General features: G+C 42.9%; 1 protein-coding gene across 2 annotated transcripts in view; it reads right to left on the bottom strand.

The window, feature by feature from the left end:
• Window positions 1-452: 452 nt before the first annotated feature.
• Pde5a (phosphodiesterase 5A) overlaps window positions 453-16,700 on the bottom strand; it is a 134,204-nt gene continuing 117,956 nt past the window's right edge. For both annotated transcript variants that reach the window (XM_038311403.1, XM_038311404.1), the window contains exons 18-21: window positions 15,410-15,473; window positions 8,165-8,239; window positions 7,101-7,184; window positions 453-4,367 (exon numbers count right to left, since the gene is read on the bottom strand). In XM_038311403.1, coding sequence (XP_038167331.1) covers window positions 4,230-4,367; window positions 7,101-7,184; window positions 8,165-8,239; window positions 15,410-15,473 — 361 coding nt within the window. In that variant the 3' untranslated portion in view covers window positions 453-4,229. The remainder of the gene's footprint in view (window positions 4,368-7,100; window positions 7,185-8,164; window positions 8,240-15,409; window positions 15,474-16,700) is intronic.

Here is a 16,700-nt window from a genome sequence, read left to right as displayed (position 1 = left end):
GAGCCTTGTTGTTTATAATGCTCCTAGATAGTGATTTGACCCAGTAAAAGTGGATGTGGGACTTCTAAAATCTTGCATTAAAAAGAAGCCGGCTATAGTGTTAACAGTGGCTGTGACGCTACAAATCTGGACCCCTTAGGCCCAAGCTTTCTGGCTAGAAGGAAACACCCAAGTTTTAGCTCCCTGTGTACACCAGGTTGGTAACGATCCCATCACCCCCCACAGTGCTGTTATGGTGGGGAAACGTGACCCTCAAACTGGCAGCAAAGGACATCAGCAACACAATGACACTTGCTGAAGAGTCGATTTAAGGACTGAATAGTTATCAAACTTCAGTGTAAAATTCTCTGAAACTAATTGGACCGGCTTTCCCAGTGTGAAGCCCAATTTCCGCATCTTTTCCTGACTCTTAAAACCCAAGGCGCCCGCCCTCATGATGACACCACATTCGGTTCTTCTTCACTCATTTTATTTTTACAGCACTGCAAAATGAGGAAACACCTGATGTGTGATGACTTCACACAGTGAAAACCACCTTGACCGTGTCTGACGTCACAGGGATGGGGTGGTGAGGGGTGGGCGAGCAGGTGCTTCTGGAGGGTGACCCACCCTCTTCCAGAAGAATCCTCGGAAATGGTTTTCGGTGTGGTGAGAGGAAAGGAAAACCAACCTGTCAATCATTTAAATGACTTCACAACAGGACATAATTTACATAGTAACTCTTTTATGCTAGTATAAAAATAGTGCCCGAAACTATATATTTGTTCAGATATATTGAAAAGGCGTAAGAATACAAATAGATATCAACAGTGGCGCGTGATGGTTCATTAGGGTTCTTAAACAGCAATAGAAATTTCTATTTTCAGCTATTTACATCCATTTCAACAACATTCAAGACATGTCTACACAGGCTTGTTGGTAAGAATGAGGAGGGGTGAGGTAAGCTTTAACACTTCCTTCTTTGTTCTCTGGGAGAGGGCAGAAGGGGTCCATGAGAAGTCTGACCCCTCTCTCCCTAGTTGAAATATGGAAACATGATCTACATCATGGAAGATAGGACGCCTTACACATGACGTTCTTCGAGCTATCAGCAAGTCAGCAGATCCGTGCTGACAGGAAGACAGGATGTTCACAGACATACTAAGAAATTCTGGATAAAAGTGCATAGTGTGTATGTTACAGATGAGGAGGAGAGTGATGGGATTGCCCTCTACGTTTGCATGTGAAGCTGGCGGAATGAGAAACAATGCTCCAAGTCATTTTCTGCACAGCCCGCGAGCTCCGGGGAGTTACTGCTCTGTCTCGGCCGCTGAGCGCGGTACCTAACATATGGAGAGGATTTAGTGGGCTGATGCATGGTTGATGCGGAGTAAGTAAGTTCTACCCCTTATCTGAAACTGCTGTTTACAGGCGAGCAAGGGACCACTTTGTCTTTTCTCATCTTAAATCAGGTAAAGAAAAGGCCTCTCTGCTTACGTGCTATGGATAAGGGGTGGAATCTAGAGAGAAACACAGATAATTTGGAAATGTAATAGGTGCCGAGCCTCACGCGTCCGCAACATTCTGGGAGTAAAGGCACTTGATTGGTAGGCAAAACTCGTCTGGGATTCCAGCTCCTCCGGGAAAGCAAGACTACTAGTACATTTTCCTCTTCACCCTTGTCTCCAGGCTGCTGCTAACAGAAACTCGTCTTCGCAATTAATCCACAGTGACGAAGCAGCATCCTGAGTGTATGCTCTGAGCCAGGTCTGTGTGGAGCGGATTAAATGTACTTGCTTTCCATCTAAGTGACCTGCGGGATGAGGTCACGTCTCTTACTTCAATACCCCGTTTCCGACAGTGGTCTCAGAGGCCCATAAGGAAGGCTTAGGAGCTAGCTGCCTCCTGTGACGTTTCCCTGGAACACAGGCTTAGTCCAAACCTGACTACATGAGGAACACAGCTTCCTTAGGTGCAGAGGCTAATTGATTTATACACATTCACATAGTATCACGACCGGCAAAGGCAAATCTTCTAACCATGTAAGATCAGAAAGCTTTCTAGACAAGTTACCAAAACACAGATTCTTTTTCTGGCTAAAAATTAAAACTAAATGTTATCATGTTATCTCACTACAGCCAGCCAAGCAATTAACCAAACAGTCTAGGACAACAACAATGTCTTGTTCGTTATGGGCAATATCAATACATGGCAGCATAAGGGAGAGATTATAATAATATAATATAATAAATATAATCCAACTTGAGAGGATACTAGAAAAGAAATATTCACAATCAGAACGAAAACTATGACTTGTGTTTTTGTACCACAGACAGAAATTCCATGTATGGAATGGTTTTCCTATAAAATAAAAAACTATTTGAATAAAATAGTACTCTCTTCTGTAGGAACTGAACTATCCAGCAATAACATAGCGTAGGCATGGCACTGTTCTTCCTATTTTAATGCCTATACTCGTAGGTGAAATAAACCATCGCCTAAAGCGAGTCAAATGATTTCTGCTCTGACTTCTTGCTTGTTAACACGACAGACAACCCTCCACACATAATGTCGCCTTTAAAGATGTTCTCGGTGGTTGGCACTACAAATGTGTATGCCCGTGTTTCAGCATAATTGCTCGGTCACAACGTGTGGGGTTCAGTGCTAGGCTGAGAGAACGTCCTCGAAGCCCGAGTCTGCACTCAGGAGTTAGGGATGCATGCATAGGTGTGTACACAGTGTGCTGATGTGACTGCTGTTGGTGACGGTCTGTGTAATTTACACATCAGTGCATCAGAGGCCACCTTACAGATCTCATCTACGTGATATGAAAAATAAGCAAAATGATATTCTGAAAATACAAGTATCGCAACAATAATACAACTGGTATTGGGCAACAACTCCCATACAAAACAATGCTAGCATAACTCACTTTGCCTTCTCGGTATCCGAGTAAGAGCAAGGCCACAATAAAATATACATACACAGGATCCAAAATGAACATGTTGCGTTTTTAGCGAAGAGAAAAGGAAAAAGAAACCATTTCAATCCAAATTAATGTTAGAAACCCAGATCAAATATTTCACCCAGTTTGGGAGGAGGTGGGAAAAGGACAGAAGTTAATAAATCAGATCCCTCAATTTCTCCTCAAACTCAAACATTTCTGCACATTTGGAACAGATACTCCTCCCTACTCGAGCTGCTCGATTCGATTCACTATCTGCTCCCAATGCCAAAGGCTGCTTTTATTCCGACAGGAAGATCTCACACTGTTCCTTTGAACTCATTGTCTGAGCTCCCTTTTAGAGACAAACCTCTGATGCAACTCGTATAATTATTTTCTTTTCCAGTAGATTTGACAGAGGAATAAAGGCTAATTTTCACTTTTATACATGTGGTCATGTCTAACTTCAGGCAAGTGGTCCTGTGATCACTTTTCTGTTGAAACTTAATTGCTGGATTAAGGCGATGAAAAGTTAAAAAGAAATTAGTTTTTGAAGTTTTCAGTATTTAAAATGCAGATTGTCAGAAAGATCTTCCAGGGAAACATTTCTCTTGGCTTAAGGCTCTTCCGGGCCCTCCCAAGCCTGGCACACACTCTGTCATGGGAAGGTCAGTGGGGGGAATCATCTGGCCCTGGGCTTTAGGCGGGGCTCTGAGATCGCGTTGCTGAAGGGCGACTGCGTGGATTGGCTGTCGTGTTGTTTGCTCTGCCACACAGGCGACATGTAAGGTAAGCTGTCCCCATCACAGAAAGAGCAGTGCAATTAGATACCACATTTTCTTATTTCTCAACACCTTAACTCTGTTAAGACCCTTCAAGTTTATAGTCATCTCTACCCTAAATTCCACTTGGTCAACATACATCTCATGATCGCTTTAAATGTCCCAGAACATAGTCAATTTGTCTCTAACCTACTTTTTGAGAAAGATTTCTAACATGTTCGAAAGACTGGTGACTCAGAAACACAAAGACAGTTATTTATAATTCCCAAGCAAAACCACGCTGAGTGTAGGAATGCCATTCACACCATTCCTATCAATGTGTTCAACGTGAAGACAACTAACCACTTCGCTTCAGTGGCAGAAAACCAAAGTAGAGAAAGTAGGTAGCAATCTCTAAGACACTTCATGCTATGCTCTCAAAAGTTGTGCAAAAACAAAATACAGCAGTGGCAAAGTGCACACAAGTACTCATGGTGTATGGAGCAACCAGCCCTGCGGCAGTCGGCGCGTGGGGGGATGCACCGTCAGTCTCGCTTGGCCTGGCTGCTCTCCCCGTTAATGAGCATCTTCTCCTGCTGTTCTGCGAGGGCCTGCCACTTCTGTCGGTTTTTCCTGCAGCCGTCCAGCAAGGGCAAACAGTCCTCTGAAACGTGGGTCAGGGCCTAAAAAGAGAAAGGAAAGAACTAGAAGAAACCCTCTGCCACAGGCTTGCCACCAGGGGCCACATTCACTGCGTGAGCAGCGACACAGGCGTCTTTCTCTTAAGACCTAGGAACGCACGCACGCACGCACGCACGCGCACACACACAGGCACGCGCCCACACGCATTATTTATCAAGGCTTTCCTTTAAGCTATACGTCTAAGGACGCATACTTGGGGACAAAGAGAGCACAGTGACAACCTTGGGGGCCTGAAGGAGAGTTGAGGGGAGTATTGGTGTAGCATGTATTGAGTTTGGTTCCCAGCGCTCATGTCAGGCGACTCCCAGCTCCCGGAGCTCCAGAAGGATCCATTGGCTCTGGCCTCTAGGGACGCCTGTACTCGTGTACACACACTCACACAAAGACACACGCGTCACTAAAAATAAAAATGAATCTTAAAAAATGTAAAACGCTGAGCTGTGGCGGCTCATTTATGTGGATGCACTGTTTGTTTGGATGAAAGCTGAAAGCTGGCTCTCTGAGGGGGCGGTGGCAGCCACAGCCTGTGCTTTCCCACAGATGGGTTTTATGCAATGTGCTTTTCAATGCAGGACTTTCCTAAAGGTTATTATTACCAAGTGCCGTGCATTTAGGTACAAGAACATTCGCAGTAGCTATCTTTGTCATGGAGAAATGACAGACGTCCAACAACAAGGCCTAGTAATTATTTTGTGAGCATTTTATGGTCATTACAAATATCTCAGACACATGTCTGATGTGGAACTACGTGTGTTACAGCATGGATTTCAAAAATCAATTTTTATTAAAGGACATGAGAGCATCTTACGGCACACACACTGACATCGGTGGTTATCTCTAAATAGACGGAGAGACTTCTCTCTTCCTCTTTGCTTCTCGGGGCTTTGTTTGCTCTGCGGTGAGAACATACTACTTCCGTGATAAACGCAGCACAAACGGTGCGCACACAAACTGCACAACAAAGTGAAATCTAGAAGGCTCTCCTGATTATGCTGGTCTTTCTCCTTGATTTCAGGGATGGGAAAAACCAAGAGCCATGGGTATCATCAACTGAGAAGCTCTTTATTCAACCAACAGGGCAAGTGTCTGTCAGATAAAGGAGGTCAGAGAGTGCCTAAAACCCTGCCTCCAGCAGCTTCTGAGGAAGGACTTCTTCACCAAGGAGGAAACTAGCCAAACGGACCCTGCAGACTGTGGGAAGGCAGTGCTGTAGAGGTGACCTGGTGGCTTTTTCTTCTGTTTCCTTTGATGTTTTCTGTTCTACTTCCCCTTCTTCCTCATCAGCAGGATTGTTTATTAAACCCTTTGATGCTTGTGGTGGTTTGAGTAAGAATTATCCTCAGGCTCATAAATCTGAATGCTTAGTAACCAAGGCTAAGGGGTGACACCATTTGAGAAGGATTAGGAGGTGTGGTCTTGCTGGACGAAGTGTGTCACTATGAGTGGGTTTTGAGGTTTCAAAAGCACAGGGCTAGGACCAGGACACCCCCACCCTACCTCTCAGCCCGTGCATGTGGACCAGGATGTAGCTCTCAACTACTTCTCCAGTACCAAGTTTGTCTGCATCTGGCTGTGATGATAATGAACTAAACCTCCGAAACTGTAAACGAGCCCCCAATTAAATGCTTTCCTTAACAAGAATTGCCTTGGTCATGGTGTCTCTTCACAGCAACATAACTAAGACAGTGCTAGAACCATGGGCTAAGGATAAGAACTGGTGTGGTGGTGCACACCCCTTTAATCCCAGCTCTCAGGAGGCAGAGGTTGGTGGATCCCTGTGAGTTCAAGGCCAACCTAGTCTACAAAGCAAGTCCCAGGACAGCCAGTGCTATTACACAGAGAAATCTAGTCTCGAAAATAATGATTAAAAAAAAGCATGAGAACTGAATTCTCCATTGGGCTTTCCACCAACTACCTATTTGGAGCAAACACTCTTTCTCTGCAAGATGAACTTTACACATCCGGTTACTGAATATGCAATGTCTGGACTGGAAACTTTGTAGTTCTTGTCTGATCTTAACCTTTTATGACAACTCCAGGGTAAATTTCTCAACGAAACAAAACAAATCCATTTGAACTTTTAAAAACAAAGGCAGCATCTCTTTTCTTTGCTGGGGAAAGAAGCATCTATACCAATACTTTGAATAGATGCATCTTTTTTTTTTTTTTTTAACCAGAACAACAAAAGCTACAAAAAGCAAAGAAGCAAAAGTAGCAAAAGAAGGGAAACTGGAGCCCATATTTCTGCAATCTCCTGCTGTTAATATTAAGAAAAAAATTTCTTAACAATATCCAAGCCACAGTATGACAGCGAGGAAAAGCTGGGTGAGTATTTTTTGTACTTAGGCTAAAATTAAACTTAAAAAAAAAATAATGCTACCACAGAGTGTGCAGGAAACATCGCCTGGAGAGCAGCACCAGCATGTGCCTCTTAGTGTCCCTACATGAACGTGTTGGTGCCCAGCACACCCTTGGCCCGCAGCAGATATTTATACGCCGAGTGAGTCAATGCCTTTGTGAAATAGCAAATGCAGACTGTGTCCCTTGTTCGCTACAGCACCACATTCGTCAGCAGGAAGAAATACCACCAGTGATAATTATGTTTTCTGACTTAGAAGCAAAACTGCATGTCTAGCGTTAATCTCTTCAGTGTGCTTCAGATTTGACTCATAACACAATCTAAGTTTAGCAATCTAATATTTTACTGTAAATACCTCATACAGCTGTAAGCAGATGGCATCTATGAACCCGACTTGCATACTTGGGATTTTATTTTTCTTCTCCCTGTTCATTAGATCCTGAAAATACACACAGACAGACCTACATTTATTCAGAGGAAAGGCTGGCTGTAAAAACATGAATCCATGGTTAGCTTAAGATAGCAACGATTTTATATATATTCTATAATATATATTAATTATACATAATATATATGTATATATTCCTAACCCTAGAAAGAAAAGGAGGAATCTAAAATTTCACATGAGATGTATACTTTTATATTATAAGGCTACATCAAACACTTTTACAGTCTCCTTATGGGAATTTACCCTCACAAAATAATAGAGAGGAAGGGGCAGCAACGTGGTTGTTTATCACTTTGCTGTTTATAGCAATGGATATGGCAAATATTACAGCAAAGGAAGTACATTAAGTTGTGGCTGCACTCATTTCATATAATTATGATCCACATACACTGAAGATTATATTAGAATAAAAATGGCTTATTAGATTCAAGTGGAGAGAACAAACTACAAGAAAATTGGGGGCACGACTTGTCAGCAATTCTTGTTTTCCTAGCTTGCTTTTGCTTTTGCAATCAGCATGGATAATTCTTCTAAAAAGAAAGAAAGTGTTAAAAAGTAAAATGGGAGCCGGCCGGTGGTGGGGCACGCCTTTAATCCCAGCACTCGGGAGGCAGAGGCAGGCGGATCTCTGAGTTCAAGGCCAGCCTGGTCTACAAGAGCTAGTTCCAGGATAGGCTCTAGAAACTACAGGGGGAAACCCTGTCTCGAAAAAAACCAAAAAAAAAAAAAAAAAAAAAAAAAGTAAAACGGGAGCCTCATTCTCAAGGGAAGGTGTCACAGGAGGACTAAGAAGCAGCACACACTGCAGCCAAGTGTGGTCACATGGTCGGAACTCAGCCCCAAGAGGCCACGGCAAAAGGATTGCATGACTGAGACCAGTCTGACGGACACTGTAAGAACCTAGCTCTACAACGAGCATAGAATTTAAGAATGTGGTTTAACAGCTCCTACCAACAAAGCCTCTTACTTACAGCGGGCTCGATGTTGAGTTCCTTTCTCTCTCTGTCCCCTTGATCGAAGAATTCAGCTGCCACGAGTTCCGCTATCTGAAACAGACAGCAGACTGAGTGTCATTCTTCAAAAACGAGACTTTGAATAAAGATAAGGGAATCCAGCAAACCGGTTGTTTCCAGCACATCAGTAGCAAGAAAACAATGAGAAACAGAAATAAGGCTGCACTTGCTTTACCAATATAGCTACAATCACGCGACCCTCTGGGACTAAGCAGGAAGTGACATGTTTCAGTTTTGCCAAGCCATACCAAGACTGCGCCCATCCGTAAGAATGAACAGCAAGCTATTTATTAAGCACCAATTTCTTTAATGTTTCTTTAAAAAGCACTAATTCCTTGAGAATGTCATACGACATATTTTGATCACTCCTCCCCCAACTCCTCCCTTCCTTGCTTGTTTTCAAATTCATGGCTTCTTTTTTTCATTAATTGTTAAAACGGGTGTGTGTTTATGTGTGAACGCGCGTGCATGTGCGTGCACATGCTCAAGTGTCAACACATGACTGTAGCTTGCTCAGTCAGTATAATGCTACTTGTGTGTGTTTTCAGGGCTGGCCACGTGGTACTGGATGTGCTCTCCCTGGCTGGGGGAGACAGTCCCTCCTGCCCCCACCACTCTCTTTAGTTGTCTTCCTCAAGAGTAGAGGCCTTGGGAGCTTTCCCCCAACCATGCTGTCAAGTCTATGGGTGTCGCCCTTGTTCAGTATGGAGGTGGTTTCTGACATTCCTAGGAGACACAAAGTCACAGCAAACTCCATGCTCTTAAGCACCTGTTTATAAAAGATTGGGGGTGGGGGGAGAGCAGCACCAAATGTTATATTGCAGCTGGTGACGGGCTTTTGAGTTTCCTGTAATCTCTCTTTTCATCTTTCCGTGCGATTTCTATTGTTGATGAACACCCTGGTTTGTCTATCTTATAGCTTTCCAGAGTCCGGATTCTGTAGGCCACATTCCCATAATGCCTCTTGGGTTCATGAGGCTCCGCTGGCTGACATCCCATTTTCTCATCAGTCGGGTCCGGCTCCGTAGCCATGGCTACTCATATGGAAGGTGCCCCTCTTTGTGTGATCCTGGTGATAATTATGGATGCTTTCTGGGGTCCATTTATTTAGGGATCTTCACAAAGGTGACAGTCAAAGTCAACATTTCTTAGGTTTGTTTTATTAGCTTTAAGAAAGTTTCCCAGGTCAATTATTTGGTTATGCTTCAGTGTAACTCATATTTGAGAAAGCAGGCTTCTTCTCTATGTCCCCACTATAAACCCACTTGCTTCTCAAACATCTGCCAAAGGCGACAGCAGGAGGTTTCACTTTTACTAATGCCTTTCTTATTTGAATTCTAAGGTTTAGACATATTTATGTATTTCAGTCCTTCTGGGTGCTCCATTTTGGCCACTGCAGGCTTCTTGGACTGGGTGTCTGTTGTCTGGACACACTCACTCGATCGCTTTCTGGAAACTTCCTTGCTTTCAGTATAACAAGGCTGTCTATGCTCCTCTTCTTGCTTTGTAGTTCATGGCTTGATGGGTCATGGATGCTCCACACTGAGTCAGTTAGAGGCCTCGCTAAACATTATACATTCTAAGTCCACCCATATTCATGAACATTTTGTGACTTCATCTTCTTTAGAGCTGATAGAATTCCAGCCTATATCACTACCATGTTTTCACTACCTGTTCATCTGGTGACAGACTAGGTTGGTTCCAATCCTTTGCTACAGCGAGTGAGGCAGCCATAACCATGAGGACGCAAGCATCTCCGTGACAGAGGACAGAGACCTGTGAACGTGGGCCCAGGAGGTCACATGGGAGCTCTGCTTTCAAGCTTTGGAGGAACCCCCAAACTAATGTCCATAATGGATGTGTTAACCTGCGCCCCCACCAGTGATGACGGTGAAACAATGGCCCCCTGTTCGCCATATTGTCTCCAACATTTGTCGTCACATTTGTTGATGAGAGCCATTCTGACTCGGGTAATATGGTAGCTCAAAATAGTTTTAATTTGCATCTCCCCGATGGCTAGGGATATTGAACACATTTTATAATAGTCCCCGGCCATCTGTGTTTCTTTTTAAGAGGACTGTCTAGACCTTCATTAGCCCATTTGTTGACTGGCAGTTTTGTTCCCTTGGCAAATTCATTTCTTAAAGCCTAGCTGGCGCAGATTCTCTCACTCTGCGGGTTGTCCGTCTGCTCCGCTGACAGCTTCCCTTTGCTCTGCGGAACTCTTGTCATCTCACAGGTAGATGCTGCTGATGCTGGGGGCCAGCCTCTGTTACAAGAGTTCTATTCGGAAGGTCTGTCGTCAAGAGCATCCCCCGTTTTTATCTCATGGTCTCAGCATTTCGGGTTTTAAAATTAGTCCTTGATCTATTTTGAACTGACTTTTGACAAGTGGTAAAAGATAGATAGGAACCTTACTGCATTCTCTTGAAGGTGGACAGCGAGTTTTACCAGCACCCTCTTTTGAAGAGGCTACCCTCCCTTCCCCCAATGTATGTGTCTTACTCTTTTGTAAAAAAATCAAGCAGGCAGAAAACATCATTTTGAGTGAGGTAACCCAGACACAGAAAGACAGTTATCACATGTACTCACTCATAGGTGGTTTTTAAACATAAAGCAAAGAAAACCAGCCTACAAACCACAATCCCAGAGAACTTAGACAACTATGCGGACACTAAGAGAGACATACATAGATCTAATCTACATGGGAAGTAGAAAGTAGAAAAAAGACAAGATCTCCTGAGTAAATTGGGAGCATGGGGACCTTGAGGGAAAGTTAAAGGGGGTGGGGAGAGGAAGGGAGGGGAGCAGAGAAAAATGTAGAGCTCAATAAAAATCAATAAAAAAGAATTTAAGTATGGGTATTTTTTTTAATGACAGGGCCATAGTGTCTTTATCACTGTGGCTCTGTAGTATAATTTGAGGTTAGATGTTGTGATAATTCCGGAAGTATTCTTACTCCTTAGAATGGCTTTGGCTATTGCTTTTCTAGTTTTATCAAATCTGCCATTCATTTTTCTTTTTACTTTTTTTGGGGTGGTGGTGGAAAATGTATAAATATTATTGGTAGCGACATTATAAAATGGTGTGAAGCTCCACAGTTTCAGAATGGCTACTCTAACTGTGGAGGATGCACCGAGATGCACGGTGTGCCAGTCACTCTTCTCTAGAGAAACTCTGCGACTCACCTACTCACCTACCACAGCCTCCAAACAGCATCCCTACCTGTCGCTGACACCCCAAATCCTAGAAGATCTGCTGAACCATGTGCTCCAAGTGATAGAGCAGCCTGCATTGCAGCCTGGACCTGCTGAAGAGCTCTCCCCTATTATAGCCCCCTCCCCCAAAGCTAGCAGCTTTCCCTTACACTTGGTATAAGGGTCAAAGTCACACACCCAAGTGAGGAATTTGCTGTCTCTAGAATCCAGATAGGCCCACCAAATGTTGTGCTTCTTTCTTGGTGGTGGGAGGGGCCAGGTGCAATGCTTCCTCTTCACCTTAGAAGGAACAACTCTGCCTGGTCCACACCACCGAACTCCTAAGAATTTCACTGAGGCAGAAGACCCTTGAATTTTGGTTGGATTTATTCTCTATCCTCTGTGCATATAAATCCTTTGCTCTTCCAAAGAGGCCAATCAGGACAAGCAAAGGTATTTAACTCAAGGCATTCTTCAAAGAGTTCACACCCTGGCTTTTTAGCACTCTTCATGATTCTATGAGGTCCTAGTAACTGTGGGTGCCAGCAAGTTGGAAAGCCTGTTCCTCACACTTAAAAGATCATCCTTATAATCGTTTTTTTGTAGACCCACTCCTGGTACCACAATGTATATTAGTCAGGGTTCCTCGGAGGAACAGAACTGACAGAATGAGTATATATTCAAGTGTCTTACAGCCTGCAATACAAATAGTCTAACCATGGCTGTCTTCCTAGAATCCCATAGTTGTTCAGTCCACAAGGTGGGTGACTCAGCTGATCTTCAGCCTGTGCTGGACTCCCAAAGAAGTAAGTTCTAATACAGGTGAAGGAATGATTTATCCACAGGGGAGTTGAACTTGAAGCCAGAGTGAGGGCAAGCAGGCAAAAAGCAAAAGCTTCCTTCTATGTCCTTTTATAAATGGCACATTAAAACTTGATAAACTTTTAGTCAAATTAATCCAAAGAGAGAGGACCCAATGCATAGAATTAGAGAAAAATGGGTCGAAGAGACGGCTGAGTGCTAAGAGCACAGCTGCTCTTGTGGATGGCCGAAGCCATGCGCAACACCCATAGCCATGCGCAACACCGTTCCAAGGGCTCTGACATCCTCTTCTGACTCCACGGCACAAGGCACGCATGTGGTGCATGTCCAGACAAAATACTCATGAACATAAAATACAGAAAAGAATAGAGAAATAAGGGAGGCATTGCAACAGACACTGAGGAAATTCAGACTCAAAAGCCCAGACCTTAAAAATCTGTATTCTACAAAACTGGAAAACCTAAAAGAAATCGATGAATCTCTAGACATATGTGATCTAACAATGTTACATAGAGATGAAGTAAACAATTTAAATAGGCCCATAGCATGGGGGCATATAACATATAACAACACAACAGATAAATTTACAACAAGCCCATACAGACATTCTAAATGGAGAGAAACTCAAAGCATGCTCACTAAAATTAGGAACAAGACAAGGATGTCCACTCTCTTCACTCCTATTAAATACAGGGCTAGAGGTCTAAGTTAGAGCAGTAAGACAGAAGAAGGGGGTGAAGTGAATACAGGCAGGAAAGGGAGAAGTGAAAGTATCCTTAGTTTCAGATGATAGGGGTCCATACACAGAAGACCCCAAAGACTCCACCTGAAAACTCCTATAGCTAATAAAAACATTCAGTAAAATAGCAGGAAGCAAAATTAACACACAAACCAGTAGTTTTTCTTTATACAAACAGTGAACATACTGAGAAAGAAATAAGGGAACAATCCCATTCTCAAAACTTTAAAAGTTTTTAAAAAATATAAGGAAGTGAAATAGTTATATAATAAAAATCTTAAGACACTGAAGAAAGAAATGAAAGAAGATACCAGAAGATGGAAACAGCTCCCAAGCTCATGGATCAGCAGGATTAATATTGGGAAAAACAGTCATCCTACCTGTGGGGGGCCAGCCATGATAATCTAAGTCTGGGCAGGTCACCCAAAGAAAGTTCTTTATTTTTAACCATTATCACCTGGGACTCTAGCCTTCGATAAATTTAAATAAGGGGCCTGAGTCTCAGTAGTTTACCCTGAAGCAATACCTGGTAGTAGGAAAACACCACAAGCTGAGATTACCCCATTCCCACCCAAAAACAGACCATTTAAAGGAAATGCCTGACATTCCAACTGCTGTAAATAGGATCACCTGCCAGTGCACCTCACCAGGACACCCCTAGACAAATGTCAGCCAATCAGGGGTCCTGAACCTCAGAGACCCCTCACCTCCACCTTTACTACTTTAAAAAAACCAATTCTAATTGAGCTCGAGGCTCTCCAGTTATTCCAATACGTTGCAAACTTGATTAAAATAAAGGCTCTTTGCTTTTACATATGGGACTCGGTCTCCTTTGTTGGTTTTTGTGGGGACCCTACGGATTTGGGCATAACACTACCAAAAGTAGTCAAGAGATTCAACCCAATTCCCATCAAAATTCTAACACAATTCCTCATAGAAATTGAAAAAATAATCTTAAACTTACATGGACACACACACACACACACACACACACACACCCAGCATAGTTAAAAACAATCCTAAATAATACAAGAACTTCTGTATCCCGATTCCTGATTTTAAGTTAAACTAATTTGATGGGGTGAGGTCAGGGTCCATCCCAAGTTGGCAGCTGAACCTGGGAGTGTCTTCCACCTACTGCTGTCTTCAGAGACGTGAAAGAATAAGATAAACAAAGGGTAAATACAAAAGACACCAGCGTCCCTAGAATGTTATTATCTTCACCATAGCTGAAGTGTCAGAAACAGTAGCAATATACATTTACAGACTTTATACATAATGTACTTTATGTATTGTGTCTGGAGCATTGCCATTTAATCATTAAACAGTGTTATGAAGCATGTGGACCATCTCACACAGAAAGAAATTAAGGTCTATGGCTGAAGTAGCATGTATGGGCTAACCATAGTAGGTAGCAGCATGGTCTTTGAACACCATATTCTGTGTCCAGAGCAGTCTCTCCAAGTACTCTATTATCACCTTCTCTGAACACCATGGGCCATGTCCAGCACAGGCTCTTTAATTATTATCTTAGACTCTTCCCTACATTTATAAGTCACTTCCTCAGGGCTTTTTCTTTTACATTTTATTGTTTTAAATATCTAAAAGGGTTTAGTTCAGAAGAAAGTAGCAAGGCAACCTCCCTTTTAACCTTCCCCCTTTCCTCGGAAATGGGCACGCAATCATATTTAATATAGAGCAGAAATTGTTGTGGATAGAACCCTGGTCTTGTACATAGTAAGCGGGCTCTCTACTGGATCATACCTTCAGCCTATATATGAGTTTGTTTCTTCCATATCTACGTTTCGTGAGAAAGCCCACATTTGCTGTATCCATGATATATAGCCTAGAGTTCTGTTTAAAAGCAGGCCAACAATCTTTGCTTGTGTGTTAAGATTTCGAATGCAATCCCCCCAAACAAAAGGATAGTACACAGAACAATTCATACCCAGTCATTTTTGGTACCTTTACTTTACCTGCTCTGTAAATGAGTTGGGGTGGTTACTTCTCATGCAGAGAGAAGGATCTGTTTCTGGCCTCTTGATCAGACCCTTGCCAACAGCTATTAACACTCCCTACATGTACTTGTTAATGTCTTCTTAGAACAGAGGGACAACCCAACAGGCTAAATCACAAGAAAATCTTGCTTCTTCTAATTTTCAAGACTATCAAAGGGAGATGCTTCAAAAATATTCCAGAGTGAGCAAGAAGTAATTAGCACTGGAATCAAACCAGCAGCTAGTTTTAAACCATTTTTTTCAATGTATCATGTGGATATTAAGTGTAAATAAATCTTTTAAATTTTCTTGTCCAATCATCTGCTTTTAACACTGCTTAAAATTAGAAGGAAATTTCCATAAATCCTGACTTCCAAAGCTCGCTTTAAGTGAAGAGACTTTTCTTATTTTGACTTTTGAGTACTGCTTTGATCACTGAGCAACATACCCGTTGTTGAATCGGCCAGGGCTTTGTAATTGCAGAGAGATCGCAGGCGGTCATCAGCATTGCCCTGGTAAAGGAGAGAGAACCCCCAAATCTTGTGAGCATTTATCCTCAGTAAGAAGTTACTAACAAAAAGTTCACTTAAAATCTGCTGAACAACAGAAGACTCAATTTTTGAAGACCAAAGCACAAACAGAATGTATTCCTTTGGAAACCCGGCTGCTGTAACTGTGATACACCCTCTCTGTTTGGCTGTCCTGTGTGTTACTTGAGTTTGTTCGTGGGATAAAAGGGTGTCTGATCATTGGCTTTCTCACACTGGTAACGAGATGAAATCATACCGATTAACCACAAGGATAACATCGCACATCCTACTGAGGACACTCCGGTTTAGTGGGTCACCTGCATTCACGCACCACCTGTAGGGCTGTCATTTCAACAATTTTTGCATGGTTGGACGGTGCATGCTGGGGAGTCTTCTCCTCCAGCAGAGAAAAGCAAGGGGGAGAAGGAGCTGTTAGCCCTTCTCTAGTTAGAGCAGAGGGAACCACCCTGTCTCCAGGATCTAACAATGCACGTTAGAATAGAAGGGCACAGCTGTGAAGATTACCTTTGGGGGGATGGGGAGAGGAGGTCTCATGTATCCTGCGATACCTCCATTTTTCTATGTAGCCAAGAATGACCTTCAAATTCTGATCCACTACTAGAGTTCTGGAATTACAGGTGTGGGCTACCACATCTGTTTCACGCACTGCTAGGGATCAAACCCAAGCTTCGTGAGCATTCTAAGAGAATGTCTGACTTCAGCACTGCCTTTCCCTGAGTCAGACTCAAATGACTGTCTAACAGTGCCTTTACTTTGTTTGACGAAATAGGCAAAAAAGGCTATTCCTGCAAAACAAACAAAACAAGCAAAGCATTATTTGTCCTCTTAGAGATACTCAACCTAAGCACAGGCTCCCGAACCACAGGACGCAGATGCTGCCAGGTTCGCTCCTATGCTAACTCTGCCACAGGAACAAGTGTATTGGAGGTATTTTTTAATCGCGGTTGTAACCCACTGTCATAAAAGAGTTGAACCATCCTCGCCAGCAAAATTGTGCCCACCATAAGGGCTTGACTACAAACGTCTCTGTGAGAAAGAGAATAGGCTCAAACTTAGAACTTCATTGTGCTTCTCTCTTTGTTGCTATAGAGTACGCAATAGTCACAGGAGCAGGGCTGGGCATTTCTAAGGCACTATTCTGGAAGATAAATTGACGTTAAGGAAAGAATAACTATATAGAACAGCTAA

Source organism: Arvicola amphibius, chromosome 14 (genome assembly GCF_903992535.2).
Source record: "Arvicola amphibius chromosome 14, mArvAmp1.2, whole genome shotgun sequence".
Classification (NCBI taxonomy): domain Eukaryota; kingdom Metazoa; phylum Chordata; class Mammalia; order Rodentia; family Cricetidae; genus Arvicola; species Arvicola amphibius.
Note: the sequence above shows the minus strand (reverse complement) of the source record. Positions and strands in the feature narration are given on the sequence as shown.